The 25947-nt window shown below is 34.8% G+C and overlaps 2 protein-coding genes across 2 annotated transcripts; one reads left to right on the top strand and one right to left on the bottom strand.

Annotated features, from left to right (window-relative positions):
* Positions 1 to 630: 630 nt before the first annotated feature.
* Positions 631 to 1780, bottom strand: LOC141595661 (uncharacterized). The gene is made up of 2 exons (XM_074415626.1): positions 1218 to 1780; positions 631 to 1162 (listed from the first exon to the last, which is right to left on the bottom strand). Exons 1-2 carry the CDS (start codon positions 1778 to 1780, stop codon positions 631 to 633), a joined length of 1095 nt encoding a protein of 364 aa, XP_074271727.1.
* Positions 1781 to 15334: 13554 nt separating this feature from the next.
* Positions 15335 to 19769, top strand: LOC141597210 (protein SUPPRESSOR OF MAX2 1-like). Its single transcript, XM_074417581.1, has 3 exons — positions 15335 to 16890; positions 17147 to 17456; positions 17916 to 19769. The coding sequence occupies exons 1-3, from the start codon at positions 15650 to 15652 to the stop codon at positions 19488 to 19490; spliced, it is 3126 nt and encodes a 1041-aa protein (XP_074273682.1). The 5' UTR covers positions 15335 to 15649; the 3' UTR covers positions 19491 to 19769.
* The last annotated feature ends 6178 nt before the right edge of the window (positions 19770 to 25947 follow it).

Below are 25947 nucleotides of genomic sequence, written 5' to 3'. Positions count from 1 at the left end.
GGAAATTCGAGGGCCATTCATACAAACTGAGATAGGCTGCCAATTATTATCCCGAACTTCGGCATCAATTAGTTGCTGTAATTTTTCGAGGCACATGACAAATAGATAGGAGGATAGAGGATCTCCTTGACGAACTCCCCTTGACGGTTTGAACATCTCAGTCGGTTCACCATTCCAAAGAATTTGCATCTTCGATGTCATAACACATTCCATAATAACGTCTACTAAATAAGCCGGGATGCACATATCATTAAGAGTATCCCGAATGAAATCCCAACACAAGCGATCGTAAGCTTTTTCAAGATCAATTTTTATCGCCATATACCCGTTATTACCTTTCTTTTTTCTCATTGTGTGGATAACCTCTTGAAAGACCACTATATTATCGAAAATTTGTCGACCCGGAACGAAACCACTTTGGGTTTCCGAAATCAACCGAGGTAACACATGCTTAATTCTATTGGCCAAGACTTTGCTAACAATTTTATAGGACACATTGCAAAGGCTAATAGGTCAAAGTTGAGTAATATATTCGGGACCTGTTACCTTGGGGATGAGAACAATGTGAGTATCATTGAAGTTGTCAGGGAAACCCTTCCCGTGGAGGGCATTGATCGCCGTTGCACAAACTTATTGGCGTACCACCTCCCAATTCTTTTGGTAGAAAAGGGCTTGGAACCCATCGGGTCCAGGTGCTTTGAGAGCTCCCATATTATGAATGACTCCCTCAATTTCTGCCTCAGTATATGGGCGTGTGAGCCACCTGAAGTCCTCATTACTAAGTTCGGGGAAAAGGTTATACGGGATTTCTGCGTTCACATCGTAGTCACCATCCTGCGTATAAAGCTTCTTATAAAACTCGACCACATGTGAAATAAGAGCATTCTTCTCCTCTACCCAGACGCCATCGTTGTCTTTCAACGAATTGATGCGATTCCGCCAGCGTCGAACAAGGGTGCTAACGTGAAAGTAAGAAGTATTTCTGCCCCCATCTCTAATGAAGTCAACCCGCGATTTTTGGTACCAAAGGATTTCCTCACGCTCAAGTACTTCATCCAACTCTTTTCGAAGCTTCGCCTCTAACACAATCGTTTCTTTATCTCTCGTGATGGCTAACTTTCTTTGACATCCACTAATTCTTGCCCATAGTTCTCGTTTTTTCCTAAAGATATTTGCCAAATACTTGTTCATTCCAGGTCTGAAGTTTCGTTGATAACGAGTCTAATTGTGCGGTCAAATCCCCTTCAGGCTGCCAGTTTTCGATTACAAAATCAGAAAAGTTTTCGTGTGTGAGCCACGCCGCTTGAAAACGGAATGGTCTCTGTATAGAGCTAAGGGGTGCGAAACCGTTAGGTGATATTAATAAAGGACGACAATGATCTGATTGAATTGCCGGGAGGTGTTTGACACTCGCATTGCTAAACATTAAGCTCCATTCGCTATTACATAATGCACGATCTAATCTTGCACTCTGTCTCGTTTCAATACTATTACCTCGTGACCAAGTATGAGCAGCTCCAGAGAATTCTAATTCGATCAACTCACAGTCCTCAATCCAGTTATTGAACATGTCACAGCGGCGGGCCATATTAGCATCCCTTCCATGTCTCTCAGTAAGACTACGAGTCTCATTAAAATCTCCGGCTACCATCCAGGGATGGTTGTTACGTTTAGCAAAATCAGCTAGTTCCAACCATAATTCTCTTCTGTTCTGCGGGTCCGGACTAGCATAGACGGCGGTCAAGAACCAGGGGACACCACTATTTCTCGAAATTTCCATAGTAATATATTGAGAGTGTTTGGTAATTGGTGTGATGCTAACAAGGTCTGACTTCCAATACACCCAAATACCTCCTCAAAAACCAACAGCATCAACTCTAGCATGGCTATCATACCCGACAATTTTTTGCATCTTTTCTGCGTGATCTCCTCCCATGTGGGTTTCGATGAGAGCGAAAACAGTAAGTTTATAGGTGCGGATAATCTCCTTCAAAACAGCTAGTTTAGGTTTACTTGAGGAACCTTGAAAATTTCATACCATACACGTAATGTGAGGTAGGTTTGGGGTCAAATTAGGAATTCGATCCGTCATTAAATAAGGTAACGAAGGTAATTGCGAAACATACGCTCGACTAATAAGAGATAATATCTCGTTAACATTCCATGGAATCGACATTTCGATCCACAGACTCGTTGGATTTTCCTGGACTAGTTCGAACGTCAGATTCATCGACGGAGATTCCCGTGCCATCACCCCCATAAAGGGTACGCCCATCCCTTCCCAGGTCGTGAACATAAACCGACGATAGGGAGGTATCATAAGAACCTGTGTTAGGTCTATGATCGAGTGGTCCTGGCCTGGACTGCACTCGACCACTGTCGAGAAGTTCATCATGTTGGTGAGTTGCTATGCTAATTGGAGTATCCGCTATATTTCCTTTTGCACTGTTGGTGGATTATTAGGGTTAACAATATTGGTGCTGCTGCTCGTTGCTAAATTACGGATGGCAATTTTTGGGGTTTTATTTTTGGTAGCACTGGTATTATTATTAGTAATATTACGTAGAATATTATTCTCATTATATATATGTGAGCTTGAGGAAGATTTTTTCTGGATATTGCGGGTAGCCTTATAAGAAACATTATCTTTAGAAGAAACAGATTTTTTATATTTTGGTAACTGGCTCGGAATAGGAATATTGGCCATATTTTTAGGATTGTTATGGGGAATAATATTATTGGAAGGGAGTTGTGATATATTAAAAAAGATTCCAGTGAGATTATCTAGATTGCTTTCGTCCTGGCCCAAATTGTTTAGGGTATTGAACCTTGACCCGTTTTTGCCTTTTGAGGTACTTCCGAACTCGAAAGTGGTATGCTTCGGTTGGATTTGTGCACTCTGAATAGCTCCAGCCTCAATCCTACCCGTCGTTTTCCGGCGTGGTGGTTTTCTTACCACCATCCAATCACCAAAGTCGGATAGTTCTTCGGGATGAAGACCCGCTTCCAACGAATTCTCTCCAACTAAAGGAGAGGTGGACTCAACTCCTTTGCCATTGTCATCAGTTGTCATATTTGAGACGGACTCAATATCCTTTGCACAACCCTCAGCCTGGTGACCCATTTTTTCGCACTTGAAGCATATCATTTTTAGGCCATCATATTGGATACAGTAGACCTTACCATACAGACGGAACTTAGATAGAAGGGGCTTTGAGATGTCAACCTCAACACTCAATCTCGTAAACTGACCTCGTTCGGCTGATGCCGTGTTCTTATCAATTCTAATAACTTTTCCTATCTTCGAACCGACTTTCTTTAGGAAATTCTCGTTGAAGTATTCTACTGGCAGATTTGGAATCCTTACCCAAGCAGTTAAATATTTGATACTATCTTCAGAGGGTACGAAATTAGGTACCCATTTTCGAATGGTTAGATAGTGATCGTCTATCATCCAAGGTCCTTGGGTGATAACGAACTCGTAATCTTGCTTAGACGAAAACCTTGCTACGTAGTAGGAGCCTGAAAGATCAGTTAGAGTCAACTTGCCTTTAATCGACCATTTGGCCTGAAGCTTTCTCATCAGCGAAAGATATCCGATATTTTTATCGAACATCTTGATAATCAAAGCATGGCGCCAAGGCTTTCGAATGAGGGCTTTCTCTTGCTTTGTCAGGCATATTCTAGGGCATGTTTTATCTTCTTCTTCGTCATTGATATCGACATCGTCCTCAGAATCATCTTCAAAATCTTCTAAGGAAGGATCATCGAATGAGTATGATTCCTTGTTGAACCCTTGCACCATATCCGTATACGACGAATTCACGGCCGTTAGACGATCTGGTTGGCGCTGATTATGGCTGACATTTCCCCGATTCTCATCGAATACAGGTTGGGAAGTGGGTTCGGCGAGGAAATCACTCAGATGCATTGTCTTTCGCTTTGCATTTTTGACATTTTCTAGCACGGGGCTTTCCATGGAACCTTCACTGTTCACCTGGGAATCAGAGATGGGGTTGGTCTCCGGAGGGAGGCCATTATTGGGATCTAGCATTTGCAAGTTTTTTTTTCTCTCTCTAGGGTTTTTTCTCTCTCTAGGGTTTTTTCTCTCTCTAGCATTTATTGAGTATGTCCATACTCCGTATTGATGATGTGTATAAAATGGAGTCATACGAGTTTCTTTTATCTATATGTAATAGAAGTAATACGAGTATTAAGGAAAAAAAAATTTTAATATCTCGAATTTGACATAATTTCGGGGCGGGTTTGGTTGTTTATCATTTAGGTAATTTCACATTACTACCTCTTATTTAAACAAATTCTTTGCGCATAAGAAAATTAGGTCATTTAATTTAGATGTTTAGCTAAAACTATAGTTGATAAATTTGTAGAAAGCTAATTGAAAATTGAGCTAATAGTTAAAAATTAGCTAATAAGATAACTAAAAATTAAGAGCAGATAATGTTAGAAAAGATTACGATATTGCGATATATCATAATCAGAATCAGAATAATAAGTTATTATTTTAACATTATTAGAAGATATATTATGATTATGTTTAGATATATTAGAGTACTATAAATACGGAGCTATTATAATGGTTGGACAACGAACAATTATCAATAACAATCCTCTTTATGAATTCTCTCTTCTCCAATTCTAATATGGTATCAGAGCCTCACGCTTTTGAGGCCTAAAAACGATACTCCGCTGCCCTGTCGGAGGGACTAAATAATTATAGTGCCCTCCGGTGGAATTTTCGTTCAATAATCTTACAAATATTTAGCTTTGAAAAAAAAAATCAATGGTTTTAGGTTTCGGATCGAATGTTGGTGCATTGTCACCTTTTCATGATGTTCGTCTTATTACGTTTCTGATCTTACAAATATATGCATGATTTGTACAAGAATTTGATTCAAAACTCATAAATTATGCATACGGATAATTTTCTATTTCCAATAGAGTCGAGTTTGAAAAATTGCTACGTTCTTGACAATATGATCGACGATTCGGCGGATTCGTTACAAATTATCATGGGTTTGAGGGGAGATGTTAGAGAAGATTACGATATTGCGATATACCGTAATCAAAATCAGAATAATAAGTTATTATGTTAACATTATTAGAAGATATATTGTGATTATGTTTAGATATATTAGACTAGTAATTAGAGTACTATAAATACGGAGCTATCGTAATGGTTGGACAACGAACAATTATAAATAATAATCCTCTTTATGAATTCTCCCTTCTCCAATTCTAATAGATAAAGTAGTTGTTTATATTAAAAACGTTTGGCACACTAACTGAAATGATAATTAATATTGGTAAAATAAGCTACTTTAGTCAATAGGACCTTAGATAACATTTCATTTAAGGTAACTTGTTTGATAAATAAGCTACTTATATCAAACATTTGCACAAATATAAGATAGTTAAAACTTTATTAGGAGATTGGGCCGATATTAACTGGGTTACCGTTGGCTAAACTAGGGTTAGAGTTTTACTAAGTTGGGGAGTCTTGTAAGTACCTCCCCATTGAGTTGTGTTGTCTTACAAAGAGATATGGGGAGGTACTTATAAGACTCCCCAACTTAGTAAAACCTTAACCCTAGTTTAGCCAACGGTAACCTAGTTAATATCGGTCCAATCTCCTAATAAACTTTCGTCAAGTAAGCTACTTTCTTCAAATAAGCAATCTAAAAGTACTTGCTAAACAGCGAGCCTAAGTTATCATCCAGTGATCGATCGTATCTTGAAAACAAAAATTATTCATAAAAACAAACCCAAACATATGTATTTCAAAAACAATGCAAGTTTCGTAGGTAATGAAAAGAAAGGAGTGTGCAATCAATCTTATATATGTAACGACTTTGTTGAACACATAATAAGCCAGAGTTTAAGGGTATGGTGAACCCCTCAATTAATTTGTGAAATAATGAAACGCAATTGATGTAAAGCTTTAAGTGTCTCACGTAGGCAATAATTAATTTCTTTTGTTAAAGGAAGCAAATGAATGAGTTACTCTTGGAGTAAACGTTTGTTAATCTCTTGTATAAAGCCATAAAGTTGATGCTTGTGCATAAAGTCTATTTGATTAGTGCATCATAAAGTCATACTTCTATTTAATCATTACTCACTAGTGGGGGAAAAGTGGCTTTCCGCTCGGCCTTTTCTAAATGGGCTTTTCTTTCTTATTATTCTTAAGGATTCCCTCATTTCTTAAAAAAAAAAAGTAAAAAAAAATAAAGAAAAAGATGCCCTATTCTATCAATACAAAAGTTTTGTAAGGACCTTTTTGTCCAATTAAGGTCTTAATATTTTCGGTTGATAAGAGCTGAATTGAATTAAACTGAACTCAACTGAATGTAGCTGATCTGAATTGAATAAAGTTGAAGTAAGAGTTAATTTGTGAAAAAATAAGTTAAATTGAATTAAACTGAACATAATTAAATTGAACTGAAGTTAAGTCAGAAAAAACAGGCCCTAATTCTTCAAATTAGCACCCTTAGAAAAATTGTTATACCAAATACACCAAATTCATTGTTATGCAACCTCAATTTACGAGGTATCAATAATTATGTTGTATTGTATAATAGTCGTACATGAGACTAACTCTTAAACTAGATTGGATTTAATTTGTTAACGTGAACTAAATCCCAAGAAATTAAATCAAAGTTTGAATTTATTTCATTATTTATAAATTGGTCGGACGTTATAATATAATTCGAGTTATTACTTGTTTTTGATGCACGGGCACTAATTATTTGGACCCAACTTATCATATAAACTAAGGATATACTTCTTAAGTTTTAATTATTTGTTTATTTTTTATATTTTTTGTAAGAAGTATTTAATTTAAAGGTAAATAATGATTAATATCGAGTGAGTATGCCGTTAGCATAAAAGGATTGATGCAAAGAAAAAACAACCATTTTGAATGATTGTCCTTTTGAAACCATACAATCAATATACATATACTATTCCGACAAGTATTACTACTACTATTAATTAGGGTATTAGAAACTTAAATCTCAACACTATTGAAATTCTTGTACGGTCAAATCTGCTGGCTATTGCTTGATATGGTATCAATATATTAAGGTACAAGCAACTAAAAAAGCCAAAGTGCTAATATTAACTTTTGATGAAAGCATTTTCATAAACAAGTTAATATTATATATAATTATAATTACTTCTTTCATTTAATTTGATTAAACATTCTACTAAAAGCCCTAACATTGCAGATTTGTGTTTTTCTTTTTTTTTCTTTTTTAATCCAACTCCTTTGTTATCGTACTTGTCTGATCTTTTTATTATTTTGCATCATATATAATTTATAAGTTACTTCGTATGTTTTAACAACAATTACTTGTACATGTTTTTTATTGATTATATGTTTATCATCATTTTTACAGATTATTTTGAATGATTAGCGATTTTAAAGGTTTCTGATAACCATAATGAAATCATGGTAATTAATTCTATGATCTATATGTTGGATCCATTTTTCAAAAAGATGTTCATGCTTATCTAATTAGATTAAATAATTAATTATAGCACACTTAGCCTAATAATTTACTTTGTACATCATAAAGCAAGGGACCTTTCCTTAAATTATGCTAAACAAAAGAAAAAGAAAGAGAAAAGGTGTATAGATAAAAGTCTAATTACTTTGAGTGCAAGAAGCTACCAAAACCTTTTTAAGTTGAATCTATCCCTGTGAGCTGTGTGAGTGGTTTAATGTCATATCTTGCTTACTTTGCTTAAAGCTTGCTTGACCCCTATTGATATGAATGTCGTCATATATTATATGTGAACGAATACAACACTAAAATGACTTTGGCATGCACTACTTAAAAGTTATGGGTCCTCTTTTGTCTCATGATACTCCATCAATTAGGCTTTTATCATCAACCTTTTTTGAATCAAAATTGTAATTTCAAACATGTTGATTGAAGATTTATAGGATGCATGTTTTTGTTATTTTTGTAAATTTCTTGTCATTTGAATCTAGACCTGTCAAACGGGTTAACCGGGTTAGATTTTGGTCGGTTAATTTAGGTCGGAACGGGTTACATCGGGTCAACTATTATCAAGTTATTTGTGAAGAATACTAATCAGTTTGTAACATTAAGCATTCAAGTCGGGTTATACAGGGTCGAGTCAATTCGGATTCAGGTCAAGTTCGAGTTGGGTTCAGGTCGAGTTATTCAGGTCGGTTCACTTAGATCGGGTCAATTTTGTCAAGTCTACTTGTATCATCATCCAAGTGCTTGCAATTTCGCAAGTGATCCATATATTAAGGAGATGAGCATCTGCTGAGTAAACTTACTCGAGTTCTAACTTAAAATTTTTATTAGTTAGATGTAAATTACTTAAGTAAATTGGGTTATTCAGCTCTAATTCGAGCTCAATTTTAGGTAACAGAATCAAGGTTGATGCCTTAAGATTAAATTTTTGTTGAGTATTTTTGCAAGAGTGTTTATATACTCCCTTTATCCTAATTATTTCTTTACGTGTTTATTTTTTACACTAAAATAAAGGAAATGAGATATGACATGCTTTAAGAAATGTTAAAAGGGAAAAAACCAACTTAATTACATGTAAAAAGTATTATTAACAATTCATATATACTTCAAATACAAACGTAAAGGGTTGTCAAAGCACCCATATAACTTGATAATAGTTAACTTGGAAATGACCCGAATTTGAAACGACCCGACCCGAATGCGACCTGATTGACTTGTTTGTCAGGTCTAACCTAAAATAGTTTATTCCTATTAGTTCAGAAATACACGATGATGTAGAAAATACATAGTACATTTCCGTATTTTTTACTCCCTCTGTCCCGGTCAGTTGTTGTCCTTTACTTTTTGGACATTATTCATAAAGGAAAAGAATCCTTAAAATAATTTCCAATGCGCAACACAAAATATACTCATGAGAGATCTTGTTTGATTCCTCTTAATAAATACGTTAAGATTATCAAAATTTTATAATATTCACATTTATGTAAGTAATGATATTTACAAAATAAAATGAGCATTAACAATTAACAAATATGTAAAAAGCAAAGACCAAAGGACAACAATTAACTAGCCTATTAACAATAGGAGTACTTATTTATCTTTCAGTGACATTTAATCGTATGATGTCTGCATGAATCTTAAGAGATTAGGGAGTATGTAAGAAGATACCATAAGATTGAAAGACAAACAGAAAAATACCCTAATAATAACTTTATTAGTTCAGAACTACTCAACTTTAAGTAATTAAAATGAAAAGGTTGTTGCTGCAAGTAAATCCACTAAAAACAAATCAAATAATAAGTGGCGGGGGTGCCAAGAAAAGTGGCAGAGAATATTTCTAATTAATATTAATATAATATTTAAAAATTAATAATAATTGAAATAAAAAGGGAACATAAAAATGTGTAAGAAAAAGCTGAAAACGAAAAAGGTAGTAAGATTGATAAAAGTAGGAGGGAGTAAGTATGAAAAGGTGGTAGCCGTGCGATGCCTTTGGCAGCAGTTTGCGTGTGAAAAGCACAAAATTGGTTCAAAAGCATTCAAATATTATTTCTCTCTCTTTTACACCACGCTCTTTCTACCTTCGTGTACTAAAGTTTTTTTTTTATGATAATTACTACTAGGGTCTTGATTAAAGATGTGTTTTTTTGAAATAATGATTCTATTGATTTTGCACATTAATGTTGAAAAGTGTAATTATGAGTTTGTTGATGTGTGTTTCACATATTAGATTGAGAATTGAAAGTAAACCGGTTAATTTGAGTCGGTCGGGCTTGGTTAGATGGCCATGATATAAGTCACCTTAATTAGACCTGACAAACAGATCGAGTCGTGTCGTGTTTGTGTTTCTATCAACTTTAAACGGGTCACAACTACTCAAACCCTAACTCGACATAATTATATAAACGGGTCATTTGTCTCAATCCTAACCCAACCCATTTAATTTTTCTATAATCCAATCCGACTTGTTTAACCCACTTATCTTTTAACATATCATTTTTAACCCAATAAAATGATAAAATAAACTAAGCTTTATATTGCTATTATCCAAAAAATGATGAATTAAAATGCTTATTTTTAAGTTGTTTGGTTGGGTTGTTGATTCAACCCAAATATATTATGACATTTTTAAATAAATGGGTTATTCGTGTCGGTTTCGTGTCAAAAGAGCTCAACCCTAACCCGACCCATTTAGGTTTCGTGTCGTGTCCGTGTCAACCCAATTACTTAAATGGGTCAGAACGTCTTAACCCTAACCCGCTAACTTCGTGTCGTGTTTTCGAGTTGTGTCAATGATTGCCACCTATGCCTTCAATACAGGTTAGATATTACGGATCTAGTTAGGATCAAGGTAAAAACTTGGTAAAAAAAATAGTCAAATATTGCTTTTTGCTATCTTTTGATCTGCTTTTAAACCGAGAAAGCTATTTTCTTACATATTTAATCGAAATTAATTTTATATTTTAATTATATTTATTTCTTACTTTACTTATTTTTGATAAATTATAAATTTAAATTTGCAATAATTTTTAAAATTTATTTTAACCGTGCTTGTGGTTTAAGCATAATTAAAATATTAATATTGTATATTATATTTGAAAAAAATATAAAAGTAAATATTTTACTCCGTAGTATACTTAATTTAAAAATCACTTTAATAAATTAATTTTAAATAACTTTATACGGAGTATCATTTAGTAATTTTTTTTCCAAATTAATATGATTTATATAAATGTTTTAAGATAAAGTACGATCAATTAGTAAATGTAATCATATATTCATATTATTATTAAAAATATATATAATTTAATTTTAAAAAAATATGTTCTCGGCGTAAAAATTGGTATATAATAAAAAACGTCAAAAACGTTTTTGATCCAAATTTTGATTGTAACGCGATCAATATGGCTTGTAGAGGTGTTAACAAGCCGAGCCGAGCCCGAGCTTGGCGTTGCTCGGCTTGAGCTCAATAACTAAAACTCGAGCTCGAGCCGATCTCGAGTTTGAAAAAAATGTGCTCGTTATAAAGATTGCGAGCTTTAACGCAAGTTCGAGCTAAACTCGAGCCCAAATTTAGCTTATATAAAAATGTTTATTTTTTTCTTTCGATATTTTCAATAACAAGACTCGAATGTTATATGTTAAAATATTTGGCAAACCAGCGAGACATTTGATGTGTATGATACAAAAATATAATCATAATAAAATATTTTTATAATATAAGCAATATCTTATGTAATAACACAAGTTCGAGCCGCTCGCGAGCTTTTCGAGTCGAGCCAGCCTTGCTCGACTTGACTTGTTAAGCTCTCGAGCCGAGCTCACACGAGCCGAGTTTTAACCGTGTCGATCTCGAATAGCTCGCGAGCTGTCTCATACACCCCTATGCTTGACTTGAGAGTAGAGACCCGACGTGGCCGACTATATTAGTGAAGATTGCATTAAAAATAAAGCGCGTGGAAAGCACGAATGTTGCAAGTTGAGTGAGATGGACGAAAAGAAAAAGTAGTAAGAGGTAATGTTGGTGACAAATCAGTAAAAAAAGAAAAAAGAAAAAAGAAAAAGGACAGTCAAGGACTTCAGAGAAGAGAGTGATAGAGTAAATAAAGATGGAAAAGGTGAATAATCTCACAAAACTCATGATTCTATCTGCTCAACTCCCTAAAAAGTTATGCTTTATCTCTCTTCTTTCATCTCCATTGTCACTCAATCAATACCAAGATCAATTTTTGATTTCACCACGAATAAATAACTACATCCCCCCATAAACTTCTTTTATTGCTTTTCTTCTCAACTAAACTATTCTTATGAATTTTTAAATAAAATCGTTGTATAGTGTATCATTTTATTTGTATTTTGTAACCTTTTTATTTGTATTTCTATATACGGAGTATTTTTTAAATATATCTGAGATATTTTAATCAAATGTACAGAATTGATTGAAATGGAGAGAGTATCAATCCAAACGCATGTTTAGATAATTTTTTTATATTTAATGTCTGCCGGAGCACGCGTTGCTGCTTTTATTTTTATTCGACTTAACTTTGCTATTGCTAAGGGGGTGGAAGTCTAAATTGTGTCTAGGTTGCCACCAATTTCTTGTAAAAATTGATTTGATCTTAATAAAAGTTGCGGTTTAAAAAAAAATTAATAATAATACACTCAAATTCAATAATTCATTCACTCCGAAATCTAGTATCTATACAATATAATTAAAAGGCTTTCTAAATCATTAAATTTTAATCCACATGGCATTTCCACAATCCCTTAATTATGCATTATTATTATTATTATTATTATTAACGTTAAATTTATTATTAGTAAATACTCCCTCCATTTTTTTATATATGATGTTTTGCATTTACGAGGTAAGCCTTTGACTTTAATATTTACAAAAATATATTTGTTCAAAAAATATAAAAATGGTACCATTAAATTCCTCACGAAAAACTCTTTCATATGAGTATACATATCATAATATTTAGTCTTATATTTTAAGAGATATTGAAGAGAGAAGAGAGTGTCTCGAAATGTGAGAAAGTCATAAAAAAAAAATAGAGGGAGTATTAATTATTAATTATTATTGATATTAAAGCACTAACAAAGTCATCTCTTGATAAATGATAACTTCACTTCTTAAGCACTAAAGATGCCTATTCCATGCTGTCAAAAAAAAAAAAAAAAAAAAAGATGCCTATTCCGCTACTCCCAGGGCGATAAACGGTTATTGACATCCAAAAGACTACGGAGAAAATGCAATTATGATTTTGTTTAGTCAATAAATAGCAAGGGCATTGGAAGTTAAATAAAATGGGATTCACATTTTCAAGTTGCATGTTCATTTCATAATGCAACAAAATTTAAAATGGAACCTAAATAGGTGAGAGATTCTAAATTCTTCTCGTATGTTTGTTGTTTACATTATGTAGAGTTTTGTATGATGAGAAATTCAATTTTTGCATATAATTGCTTGATTTTTCTAAATGACTACCTACAATAGAGAAAACTATCATGTATAAATAACAAGGTACTCCCTCGATTTCTCATACTCATCTTTGTTCACATTAAAGAATCAAAATGTGAGCTCCATGGAACCATCTTAACATTATGGGTTTAACTACTGACCATAGTCCGTCACAAATTTCGTCCCTATTTATAATTAACTACCAAAAAACAAGTGATTTGCTACTGAAATAGTTGTAACTAAGTGACTTCTACCTTATAGTGAGACGAGACATGCTTGGTGTTAGGAAGAGGCGCACCTAAAATATTTATGTTTATTGAATTGCTCTAACCGACTCATTAACCGCCATTTCTATGCACCTTAATCCCTCGGGACAAACGTATAACAAATTTCAAATAAAATCCGTGAATTTCATGGATAACAAATCTAGTTTCAACCATCAAAACTTAGAATTTTAACTTTCATTTATTGGTCGATTAGTAGTATTCAAATTTAGGTATGTTCTCAATGAGAGTAATTGGACATTTATCTCTCATTTATGCTAGCACATAAATTCAGTAATAAATTGTTTTCTTAATCAAGCAAATCATAATATATGGAGTATTTGAAGTGATTGTAGTAATGCCACATGAAGTAAGTCTTCCTCTCCTCTATTAAAAAACATAGAACTTAATGAGATTAATTGGACATTTATCTTCCATTTATGGTAGCACATAAATTCAGTAGTAAATTCCGTTCTTAATCAAGCACATCATAGTAAATGGAGTATTTAAATGATTGTAGTAATACCATATGTCGCAATAGAATGCTCAAGTTAGGCTTTTTTATATTATTATATAGATTTTAATTTCTCACCTTAAATCGTACACATAAACATAATCAAATCGAAACTTCATTTATAATAATAATAATAATAATAATAGGAATAATTATGATTCAAAATTTGAACAAAACCCCCTAAATTCCAATAATTAAAGCAAGATAGAGTGAATATGTGAAAGAGGAGAAGTGGTGTATCCTTTTCACGTTGAAATTTCTAAACCCAACAATAACATCTTTAAATCTCCTTTTCCTCCTTTTTACGTGACTCACCTTAAAAAACAACTAAATAAAAAAATAAAGACAAATGAGAAAAGATGTAAGCTTAAAAAAGCTGAGCTCCTACTTTAGAGATGTGTATGTCCCTTTGTTGGCATTTGTGAAGGTTGATGGAATTTTAGCTTCTCATTTTTTCTGTCTCTTTCCTCTTTCTCTCCCTTCCTTTTTATTCTTTTTTCTGTTAATTGATTACTCCTAATTAAATAGATTAGTACTTAGTGGTGAAGTTAGGGAGACTAAAAGGATACGTTCTTTTTAAACAACAAAATTTTTGAATCTTTTAATTAAAATTCTTGATCTTTTCTGTAGTTAGTACAATATAATGCAATACTCGTACTAGATAATTACACGACGTCGAATTAAATCAATCACTCTAAAATTTCCGAAACTTAAAATTGGGTTCTCTGATGTAATTTAAGAGATAATTACACGACGTCGAATTAAATAAATTAACAAATAAAAATTGAATATGTTCCAATTTTGAAGAGTAGGCTTTATAAACTAGTGTGCGAGATGATATCTTTAGTAATTTGGACACATTTATACTAGCTTAATATTGCTAAATGGGTTTTACTTTCACTAACTCACCTTTAAATCACATTAATTTTTAGGCATAGAAAAGTGCAAAAAATAACAATTAAACATATCAAATTAAAGGCATAGATGTCATATATTAACACCCAAATAAGGAAAACGGGTAATTTTACCCTGGAAATAAAGGAAACCCAAAATAAGTATCCGTGTTATAATTTGTGCAAAATCAAATACAAAGTAGCATAGAGTAAAAAATTACCAAATAAAACTGTGTTCCTTTCAGCTTAATTTCAGGTTTTATCCACCTCGTTTTAGTCCACTTCAGTTCAATTCAGCTCATCTTAGTTCAACTCTTCATATTTCAGCTCTATCTATTTTAGCAAATTTCGATTCAATTCAGCTTTATCCAGCCCAACTCATTCATCCTAGCTCCATTCAACCAAAAAAACCGATAAAGTTAATAATGTTTTACGGTAATGATACAGCCAAAATGGAATTTAAGAACTAAATTACTTCCCTAAATGAAATTAAATTAAAAATTTAAGACGCAATTATGCGTAAATTAATATCATTAATATTTGATTTAAAATTTTTATTCATTTTTTGACACTTTAAATACAGCCAAATGTTTTACTCCATGTAAAAAAAAATGTAAGTGAGATTTACTTTCAATAAATGTTGGATGTTGATTTCAATACTACTTTTCAATCTCACTCATTAACTCTCGGATTTTTAATGGGTCGGTTTGTGTCGTTGAGAAAATTGATTGTTTTACACACTCCTTTTCTCTCCTCTCTCTTCTCTAAAATGTGACCTCCTTCAACTTCTTTAGCTCTTCACACTCTTTCTTTCTTTTTCCCTTTCTTCTTTTAGATAACCTCTCCCATTTTTCCTCCTTTTTTATCCCACAAACATCTCCTCCTTAATTCATCACATGCTTCATAACTTCACTCTAAATTCAACTATTTTATAATTATAATTCATTTGACTGAAAAAAAAATAATAATCAGAATTTTGTGTGATGAGGGGTGGATTGAGCGCGATCCAACAAACGTTAACGCCCGAAGCCGCGAGTGTTCTAAGCCACTCAATAGCCGAAGCGGGTCGCCGTAACCACGGCCAAACAACGCCGCTTCATGTTGCAGCGACGTTGTTGGCTTCGCCAACGGGGTTTTTACGACAGGCGTGTATTCGGTCACACCCGAATTCGTCGCACCCGTTACAGTGCAGAGCACTGGAGTTATGCTTTAGCGTCGCATTAGAGCGTTTGCCCGCTGCCCATCAGATCCCGGGCAGCGGGGACCCACCTATTTCTAACGCTCTAATGGCGGCGCTAAAGCGGGCACAAGCCCACCAACGGAAGGGTTGCCCTGAACAACAGCAGCAACCCTTGTTGGCTGTTAAAGTTGAATTAGAACAGTTAGTTATTTCTATATTAGATGACCCTAGTGTTAGTAGGGTCATGCGGGAAGCATCGTTTTCGAGTCCCGCTGTTAAGGCTGCTATTGAGCAAGTACTTAACGCCCAACCCAATTCTGTGTCCGCTCCTCATGGGAGCGGACCCAAAATTGGGATTGGGATGGGGTTTCGCCCGGTAACCCAACCAACTCTCGGGTTGGGGCCAGTCGGCGGCGGAAGGAATTTGTATTTGAATCCGAGACTACAACAACAACAACAAAATCAACATCAACAGCATAATCAAATGGGAAATGGGTTGATGGGGAGAATTGAGGATGTGAAAAAAGTGGTCGATATTCTAAATAGGATGAAAAAGAGAAACCCGGTTTTAGTTGGTGAATCCGAACCTAGGGAGGTGGTGAAAGAGGTACTATCGAAAATTGATAAAGACGAAATACACGACGGGGTACTGAAAGGAATTGAGGTGATATCGGCGGAGAAAGAAATGGGTTCTGATCGAGGACAATTCTCAACCAAATTAATTGAATTGGGGACATTAATTGAGAGGAAAATGACAGTAAATAGTAAAGGTGGAAGTGGGGTGATAATTGATCTTGGTGACTTAAAATGGTTAGTTGATCAGCCGGCTAATCAAGGCATTTCGGAGGCCGCTCGAGGGGCGGTTTCTGAGATGGGCAAGGTTTTGAGGAAGTTTGGTGAAGGCAGTAAGATTTGGTTTATTGGGACTGCTACTTGTGAGACTTATTTGAGATGTCAGGTTTATCACCCTACAATGGAGAGTGAATGGGATCTTCAAGTTGTTTCGATTGTTGCCAGACCGCCTATGCCCGGAATTTTGCCTAGGTATATATACGCTCAACTCTGTTGTAATGCTTATAATTGAATCCTCATTGTTATTATTTGTTTCTGTTCTGTGTTGTTTGCCTTGTTTGACAATTATTTATTGTTGTCTCTTGCGATAGACGGTTTCAGATGATGATTTATGTTAGCCGACCCCAAATTCAAGTTCTTATTGTTGTTGTTGTAGTAGTAGTAGTATCAGTCTGATGCGGAATTTAGTTGATAATCACTAAGTTGTTATACATGTATAATTGTGCAGAATGGGGTCTAATGGAGGAATTTTAAGCACATCAGTAGAGTGCTTGAGCCCAATGAAGGGCTTTACAATGCCAGCAACGCCTCTAACAAGGCGGGTTTCAGAAAACTTGGATCCTTTGAGACGATTTCTCTGTTGCCCGCAGTGTACAGAAAAGTATGGTCAGGAACTTGCAAATCTAGAAGCAGAGGAGGTAGACAAGGCATCTTCTGAGGTTAAGTCGGATGCCAATAGACCAACATTGCCACCGTGGCTACAAAATGCCAAGATGCACGCTGATGACGCTGTTAAAGGAGCGACTGATTCCGCTCAGGTTTGCTCGTAACTAAATTTTTGTTTCTGACATTGATGATAAAACTCCTCTATTCCAAGTAGACTTTGCAAACATGTTATTCACATTGGGAGCGTGTTATTTGGTTTGGGTGAGTCAGTTGATTCTGAGTTCGGGTATGTATAAGCTGTACTACGGGTATAGGTGAGCACAGGTTGGGTCATTTTAGGATCGGATGGTTATGGGGCCTTCAATTGTGAGTCGGGTCATTGTTTACCATGTTTACCAAGTTTTTGTTCTTAACTTGCATACATAAATTTTGATGTAACTTCAACCGGTCATTTGTGCCAAGTTTTGGTATTAGGTCATTTGGCGGGTACTTGTTTTTCGGTCTTATTGGTGTCTCGTGCTGGGACGGTTTTGTTAGGTATACTTGAAAGTACTGAATTCATTAACTTCAAAGAAAAGTAGTACTGATTTTGTTTCTGTCAATAATTGCAGAGTAAGAACCAAGATTTAATTTTGAGGCAAAAAACACAAGAATTGCAGAAGAAATGGAGCCAAACGTGCTTACAACTCCATCCTAGTTTCCATCACAACATAAGCTCTGAGAGAAGTGTTCCATCACCACTCTCAATGACGGGCTTAATCAACCCAAATTTACTCGGGCGCCAACCATTTCAACCCAAGTTACAGCAACCTAGACTTCTTGGGGATGGTTTGCAGCTCAACATTGGTTCTCCCCGACCAGCACCTGTTCTCGTTGATTGCGATCGTCCAAAGTGTAGACCGGGAAGCCCAGTCAGGACCGATCTTGCTTTAGGCCCTATGAAACTTGGAGAAGCAGCTCAAGATAAGCCTCGTGAAATGCAGAGAACTGATCGGCATGTTATTACAGGAGATGTGGACTCATTCAAGAGGCTATTGAAGGGTCTCGTAGAAAAGGTAGGATGGCAGACAGATGCAGCTTCTGCTATAGCTTCTGCCATAACCCAATGCAAATTGGGCCATGGAAAATCGCGGGTAGGTGGGTCCAAGGGTGACATATGGTTGATGTTCTCTGGCCCGGACAGGGTTGGGAAGAAGAAGATGGTCAGTGCTTTATCCGAGCTTGTATGTGGGACTAGTCCTACCATGATCTCTCTTGGGTCTAGACGGGATGGCGATGAGACTGATCTGAGCTTTCGAGGTAAAACTGCGATTGATAGAATCGTAGAGGCGGTTAGAAGAAATCCTAACTCCGTGATCTTGCTCCAAGACATTGATGAGGCCGATTTACTCGTAAGGGGAAGTATCAAACGCGCTATGGAAAGGGGACGGATAACTGATTCCCATGGTCGGGAGATTAGTCTTGGGAATATAATATTCGTTGTTACGTCTACATGGATACCACGTCAGCTGAAAGGCCTGTCTAGTGGCGGTCTTACCTTGAATGAAGAGAAACTGACTTCTCTTGCCAGGGGCGGTTGGCAGTTGAGGATATCAATTGGTGAAAACAACACAGGAAAAAGATCTCCAAGTTGGTTGAGTGGTGATCAAGAAAGGTCCACAAAGCAAAGGAAGGAGTCGGGCCCGGCTCAAGGCCTTTCGTTCGATCTAAATCAGTTAGCTGACAATGACGAGGATCGGCTAGATGGGTCCCACAATTCAAGCGATCTCACAGTTGAGCATGGGTCCCCAACGACCTCATCCGAAGCTCCAAGTGAAATGCTAACCTATGTGGATGAAGTTATCCTCTTCAAACCAGTCGATTTTACCCCAATCCGACACAACATCGAGAGGGCTATATTATCAAAATTCACATCCAGTTTAGGTGATCAATTATCAGTAAAGATCGAGAATGAAGCCCTCGAGAAAATCTCAAGCGGGATTTGGTTAGGAAAGACGACATTAGAATCATGGTCCGAGAAGGTACTGATACCGAGTATCCAACAACTAAAGACGACGCTGCCTTCGCTTCTCGATCAATCATCCGGCCGAAAAATAACCGCCCGGCTTGAGCTAGATCACGAGTCAGGTGACCGGGATTGGGGCGATTGGCTACCGAGTAAAATCGCGGTAGCCGATGCACAGTGAGGCAATTCATTTGGGGGGGTTTTATGGTACAAGTAGAAGAGGTGTAAATACAGTTGAAAAGTTATGTTTTGGCGGGAAATATAGCCATTGTTGGGAAATGTAGGATAATACAGTTCGTTTGGTGGGAGACCAATACAGTTAGTTATTGGCTATACCTTAGAGATTTCTAAAAGAAAGTCTTTGTAGTGTTTAGCCTAGTACTCTACATGGTCTCATTATTATTTAATTTCTTTTAATGGGTTTAAAACCTTCACACATAATGCATGTGATTATTAATAATTGATCATAGAGTATATATATTTATTTATGAGAATACATTATTAAATTAATAAGATGAGGGCATTCCTCACTTTTACTACCATCTTTGCCACACTAACGCCATGTTCTTTCCGACTTAATTTCGGTTATCTCAGTTTAGTATAACTCATTCCTTTATAGATTGACTTTTAATTCAGCTTAGCTCATAGGCGAAAAAAATATGGCCTAATGCTATTCAGAAAGAGTATTTTTTTTCCCTTTTATTCGGTTATTTGGTTGAACGGTCTGACAATTAATTAACCATTTGGTCGGTCTGACCAAAGAATAACACAAACTCTCACTTAACACGTTTGCATGGTCTAAACTGTAAACCCGATTGATTAAATAGTACGAGTAATTCAGTTGATAAGTATAAGGAGACGCGTCTATTTCACAATGTTACGACTTTGAGGCCGATTATAATGAGCAAGTGGGCACATCATGTGGTGAGGTATGGTGCATGATGATACAAAGAAAGGTAGGTTTATTTAATGAAAAAAAAATTTCTTTAAGACCTAATTTTGAGCTTCCTTATCTAATAAATAAACCCTTTTTGGTTGCAATTTATTTAATTCATGATGTTTAAGTACAATTTTCAGCCGGCTTATAAATGCTAGGACTAGTCACTTTGTGTCATTATGTGCTTGACATTGTCTTTCACTTTGCCAATTCTCCACTTGGCTATCTTCATAACTTCAAGTGTCGGTAGCGATCAAATTTGTCAAAAAATGTCTTTATGTAAAGATTCTCAATGTGATCAAATTGGAATTATTTGAGTATATAACAAATAATTTACTCATGCGTGGCCCTAATACCATATGTCGGATGATTGTATATATAATAGGTCTTGCTTAAGACGATTTTACGTCAAGACTTCGTTCTCACCTAGCTTTCTTTTATTTTTAACATTATTTATATCCGTTGTGAGTGACATTTTAACTTAAGATAGTCTTAAGTAAGAATTTGTGTTGTATATATATATATAACCAAACTATAAAACTACTAATCGAATTATTTGAAAGTTTAATCGTTTTATTTAGATTTATATTATATTTTTCTAACAAGTGTCAAGAGTCCAACTATTGACGTTACAACATAAATAGCAGAACTTTACCCCTCGATATCTATTCATAAATCTATTCATTAGTTTGCCTTTAGTTTAGTGCCTTGAGATAAACCGTTACTAGTCTGTACGTACAGATCCTAATCGTCAACACAAAAACCAATGAACAACGTAGCCTGTACGTTATAGTACATGAAATTCTTGTTTCCAATCTCAAATTCTCAATAGCTAGCTAGCACTCAATTTTTACATCTATTTGTGTTTGACTCTTAAGGTGTAATAAGATAGAAACTTGAAAGATTTTTTTTTCTATTTTTGCTAGAGACAGAGTTGAACAAGTGATGATGATTATTGATGCCTAAAGTCTAATGTTTCCCGCAAAAAAGTCTCAACGCGGCTTCCTTTCCGAATTTATAGCTCATACATATAATATCACCAAAGAATTATCTTCAATGTGGAATCATACCTTCCTCTCCTTTTTTGGGTGCTTCATCCTCTAGAAACGCAGGATCTATGCCTAGGGATCGAATACGGTATTTCGGAAATAAAACTTTGTGGACATTTACGGGTTATCTCGAATAATTCTGGGAACATTGTAGACGAGTCTATTTTTTTTCCGTTTTATATGATAGCTCGATAAAAATTTATTATATATCGTAACATTAATTATACTTGCGAGCTTGTTTGATTATTGCATTATTAAATTAATGCGGAGTACCATTTATAACAATTCAACTCTCCCGTTTATTTTCCTCTTCTTTTTAACGGATTCAAAATTTAAATTCGAAAAATAAACGAATAAGACGAAGACAGATATGAACATAGATAGTGTGAAATCAAATTGATACCTTAACCTTATTATTGTTCCTTTGGCCAAAGAAATAAGGAAAAGGGCAGCCCACAGCAGATAAGAAAACAAATAACCCGAAAACATTGAACATTGAACATTGAACCTGAAGCAATTAAAGAACCTACAAACTGCTGGCCAATGGTGCATGGGGACGCATTAATTATAATCTGTCCCAAAAAATTAATTTGAAAAGGAAAAATATACGGATTTTGTCAAGACATGAGTTAAATTGAAAACGAAATTGAACCAAATAAAAAGGAATTAAATTGGTCTAAGTTGAATAGTAATTACGTGCCAAAAATAACAAAAATTAATTTCTTTTAAAATTAATCTATTTAAATTCTCTTAAGTAAATAAATTCTCGTTATCGAAGTGAGTCATCAACATAAGTTTTATAACCAAGTGGTGTTAGTCCAGTGGTAGTCGAGTTAAACCTTGAAGCTTGCAGAAATGCAGGAGTTGAAAGGTCCCGAGTTCGACTACCAGTTGAGGCGATGATCACTTGGTCACTGCAGCTCCCGAAGGGGTGGCTTATATGGTCCATGTGGTAGTGCGAGAATGCATGTGCCCGGAGGGATTCAACCCCCTCGTCATCAAAAAAAAAAACATAAGTTTCACGAGCTGTAAGAACAATATTAGTACAACTAACCAACTGATTTCATATGAAATCGTAATTAGGTTTACACTTATAATTTCTTATTTTTATCACTGAAAGATAAGATAAAGGAAATATATTGACTATTATAAAATCATTTTGCGTTGTCTTTTGATTTTATTTGAATTGTGATACTCGCTAAGTTAATTTTATACAATAATTCAATATGCAATAAGTGTGTTTTTGTTGAAGGTATGAATTTAACCGATTATGTAAACCAAAAAGAAAAAAATGTAAATTAATTAGTCTCCCTTGAAACGAGTATATACGTTTAAACTTAAATAGATAAACTCGTCTTTAATAAAAATTCGAGTAAGTCGTATATATAGATTTAAAGCGTCTTGCTTGTGACGGGCTAATCCCGTCACAAGCTGAAGACCTCTCATAAAAAGGGAGAGGGGATAAGATGAGACACTCCATGTGCTTCTCACTCACCTTTCAATGGGTATTTTGTGAGAGAAAACGGTATCCGTCACAAACTTGTGCCGGATATCGCTGTCTTCAATAAAATTTTGTGATATAGATTAAACATAGGAGTATGTGGTTGGTTGATCATCCATGCAGCTAGATAGCTAGCTGGTCAAGGTTATTGGTCAAAAAATCTATTTTGAAACAAGTTATTGAGAAGGTCAAAAAACAACTTTTTGCCACACCCATATTGGCCGCGCTTTAAAAACGACCAAATTCAGTGGGCAATTAAGTCGTTACACATTGACGTCTTTGCATGTACTACACGTTACAATTACAAGTTGTATTGTATGGTGACCCTTAAGAGTTGGGATGACTGGTTGACGTTATTTTTAGTACATCCCACATAATTTCTGACAACCTTCTTTTGTCCATTTTTCATCATTTTCATTCTCATGTTGAACTAATTTCACATATGTACCCATTTTTACTATCTAGATTTGATGTCATATATGACCGGACTAATTTGTCATACAAGGACATTCTAATGAGGTCGGCGTGTTGGGTTCAATGTGAATCTTCGGTGTGAATTCGAGATGTGTATATAGTTAAAACGATAGAGAGACCGTTAACTCGTTATTAAGTGGGTAGGGAAGGGTAATTGAGTGACTCACTAAATGGCTCATCTACCGCCTCTGGATTATTTCACCCGTGTGTAGATTGATAGTGGACCGACGAGGTAGCTGATCTTTCGGATACAAAATCCATTTTCGAGAATTATTGATATTCTTTCAGTTTTATTCAACAAAGTAGAATAAACCATCCAGAGACTTCATTGAACAGACCCAATATGTAACAACTCTGGCTAAACTGTTGAGCCGTTTGTAAATGTTCGACGATACTCCCTCCCGACCCATTCGTTATAATCATACAATCTGAATAAAATACTTCTCACATATGTTGATTAAATAGTATGATTTCAGTGAATGAGAGAGACCATAATTTTTGTACCCGATTTAACAATGACCATAGACAAACAAGCAAGTTAGCAAGTTTGAAAACACAAATTTTTATTTCAGACGGCACTTTTCGTCTGAATATTCAGACGGACATATCCGCATATATAATCATTTCATGGTTAAATATAACCACAATTGTACATCCAGTGTTACAACTTATGGTAACTTGTTTTTCAATATTTATTACATTTGACTATAAATTAGTTACAAAATCTTGTCTTATTACTACAGACCAAAATAGTCCGTTTAAAGCAAAACCAACTGGTTAGAAAATAGAATTAATCAAATGCTCAATAGATGACCATGATGGCTTATCTACAATCGTCGATCGATTACAATAACTCCAAATCTGTATCCTTTGTAATTTAATGACATTCATATTATGCAAAAAGCTTGTTTTGAAAAAGAAAAAATAGTGTTGGATGGACCCTCTCCATTATATGAGGAAAGCGCCATGGATATGCACATCATGTAGCCGACATATTTACGTCGGCTCGTCGTTACAACTACTCGGAAAGCGTAGAAACATGACGATATACGTATAACAGCCATTATTATACGTACTAGTTCATTGAATTAGTCACTTAATTCATTACCATTTGCGGGACATAGGTTTTGCATAATTTATTTCATGAAAAGCCGGATTTATTGCTAACTTTTTATAAAGTCATAAATCCGAAAACAATTGATTTGTACTTTTAAATTGTAGGAAGCCAATTTTAAAATTTATTTATTCTATTAGTTATAAATCTCCGTGTGACATAACCGTGCAATTTAAAGTGGTGAACAACAAACTCATTTTACGTATGGGGGATGTTTTTTTTTTTTAGGGTAAGCAAGTAATTGAGTTAGAATTTATTCAAATATATTCTTTTTAAATTAAATGACTTTCAAATTTATATGTGACGGTTGTGATTATGAAATAATCTTATCGTGTCAAATGTATTTGCTTTTTAATTAATTTACTAGTATTGCTAGAGAAACCATTATAACTCACCAGACCGTCTTGTTTGTGGTCTTGCTTGTGGCGGTCACAACTGACAGCCCCGTTCCCACTTGTCCTCCCACTTGTGACGGATAGTGCTGTCAGAAATGAAAATTTGTAATAACTCAAAACATATTCTTATTGAGCACATATGCACTAATTTATTATTCTTAGAAAGATATTTATCGTTAAACAAATCTAAGTTGTACGCTCAGCATATAGTAACTGGAGTAGGTAATTCAGTGAGCTAAAGTTAAAAGAATCTACGGTGTATGTTGTATATGTAACAAGTTGGGTTAAAAGCAATGAAACAAAGTACAAGTAGTTACTAAACTTTATAAGAGGAATTAAACAAATAATATGGAATAATTGTGTAAAATGTCAGGTAACAATGGTCCAAAAAGAATATGATAAGAGTAAATAAAATTATTAGATCTCCACATTAAGTCCATAGCTTATTTATTTAATCCTAAACCGACAAAAGTGTAAACACTCAGTTAATTGAAAGTTTTACGCAAGACTATTTTTACAGTAAGTTAATGTGACATATAACCATTAAACCCTAATTCAATTTTTACAGTAAGTTAATGTGACATATAACCATGAAACCCTAATTCAAATCTAGCAAAAAAGGATAATAAGGTAACATCTTTTTGTTTAAGAGTCTCACGATAAACTTATTATGAGATCCCCGCATACAATCTTAGGTAATATTTAGAAATGCAGAATTGATTTCATTTTCATGATTTCAATTGTAAAATTCAAATGTTTAAATTCAATTCCAAATCCAATTCCAAAATTGTGTTTGGGAAACCCATGAAATTGGAATTGGAATTGAATTTGACCGAGACGGATATGGGTCGAGGTTAATGGATGTCTTATATTTGAAAGAATTAAATATTGCCCCGGAAAATATTTGCGATTTGAGAAAATATCATAAATAAAAATATTGCGATGAAATTTGCATCACAAAATAAAAGTATAAAACGCAAAAAGTGATGAAATTGAAATGACTACTATATGATAGGTATTTGAAATCCCAAATTTTAACTAACTTGGAATTGATAAGGAATTGAGTCAATCATCGATTCCAACTCCAAATTTTAGGGGTTCCCAAACACTTAAAATGTCCAAATTACGGAATTCAATTTCAATTCAAGGTTCTCAATACAAACATACC

The sequence above is a fragment of the Silene latifolia genome, chromosome 8, assembly GCF_048544455.1.
Source record: "Silene latifolia isolate original U9 population chromosome 8, ASM4854445v1, whole genome shotgun sequence".
Classification (NCBI taxonomy): domain Eukaryota; kingdom Viridiplantae; phylum Streptophyta; class Magnoliopsida; order Caryophyllales; family Caryophyllaceae; genus Silene; species Silene latifolia.
The sequence above is the reverse complement of the archived record's forward strand: the minus strand, read 5'-3'. Positions and strand labels throughout refer to the sequence as shown.

What these genes read in the sequence shown, in the direction of transcription:
- LOC141595661 (XM_074415626.1), bottom strand. Translation starts at nt 1,780, where the DNA reads ATGGAAATTTCGAGAAATAGTGGTGTCCCCTGGTTCTTGACCGCCGTC. An exon ending in TTGACCGCACAATTAGACTC is followed by an intron (nt 1,163 to 1,217) that starts GTTATCAACGAA and finishes AAATATCTTTAG; the next exon opens with GAAAAAACGAGAACTATGGG.
- LOC141597210 (XM_074417581.1), top strand. Translation starts at nt 15,650, where the DNA reads ATGAGGGGTGGATTGAGCGCGATCCAACAAACGTTAACGCCCGAAGCC. An exon ending in ATGCCCGGAATTTTGCCTAG is followed by an intron (nt 16,891 to 17,146) that starts GTATATATACGC and finishes ATAATTGTGCAG; the next exon opens with AATGGGGTCTAATGGAGGAA. An exon ending in GAGCGACTGATTCCGCTCAG is followed by an intron (nt 17,457 to 17,915) that starts GTTTGCTCGTAA and finishes CAATAATTGCAG; the next exon opens with AGTAAGAACCAAGATTTAAT.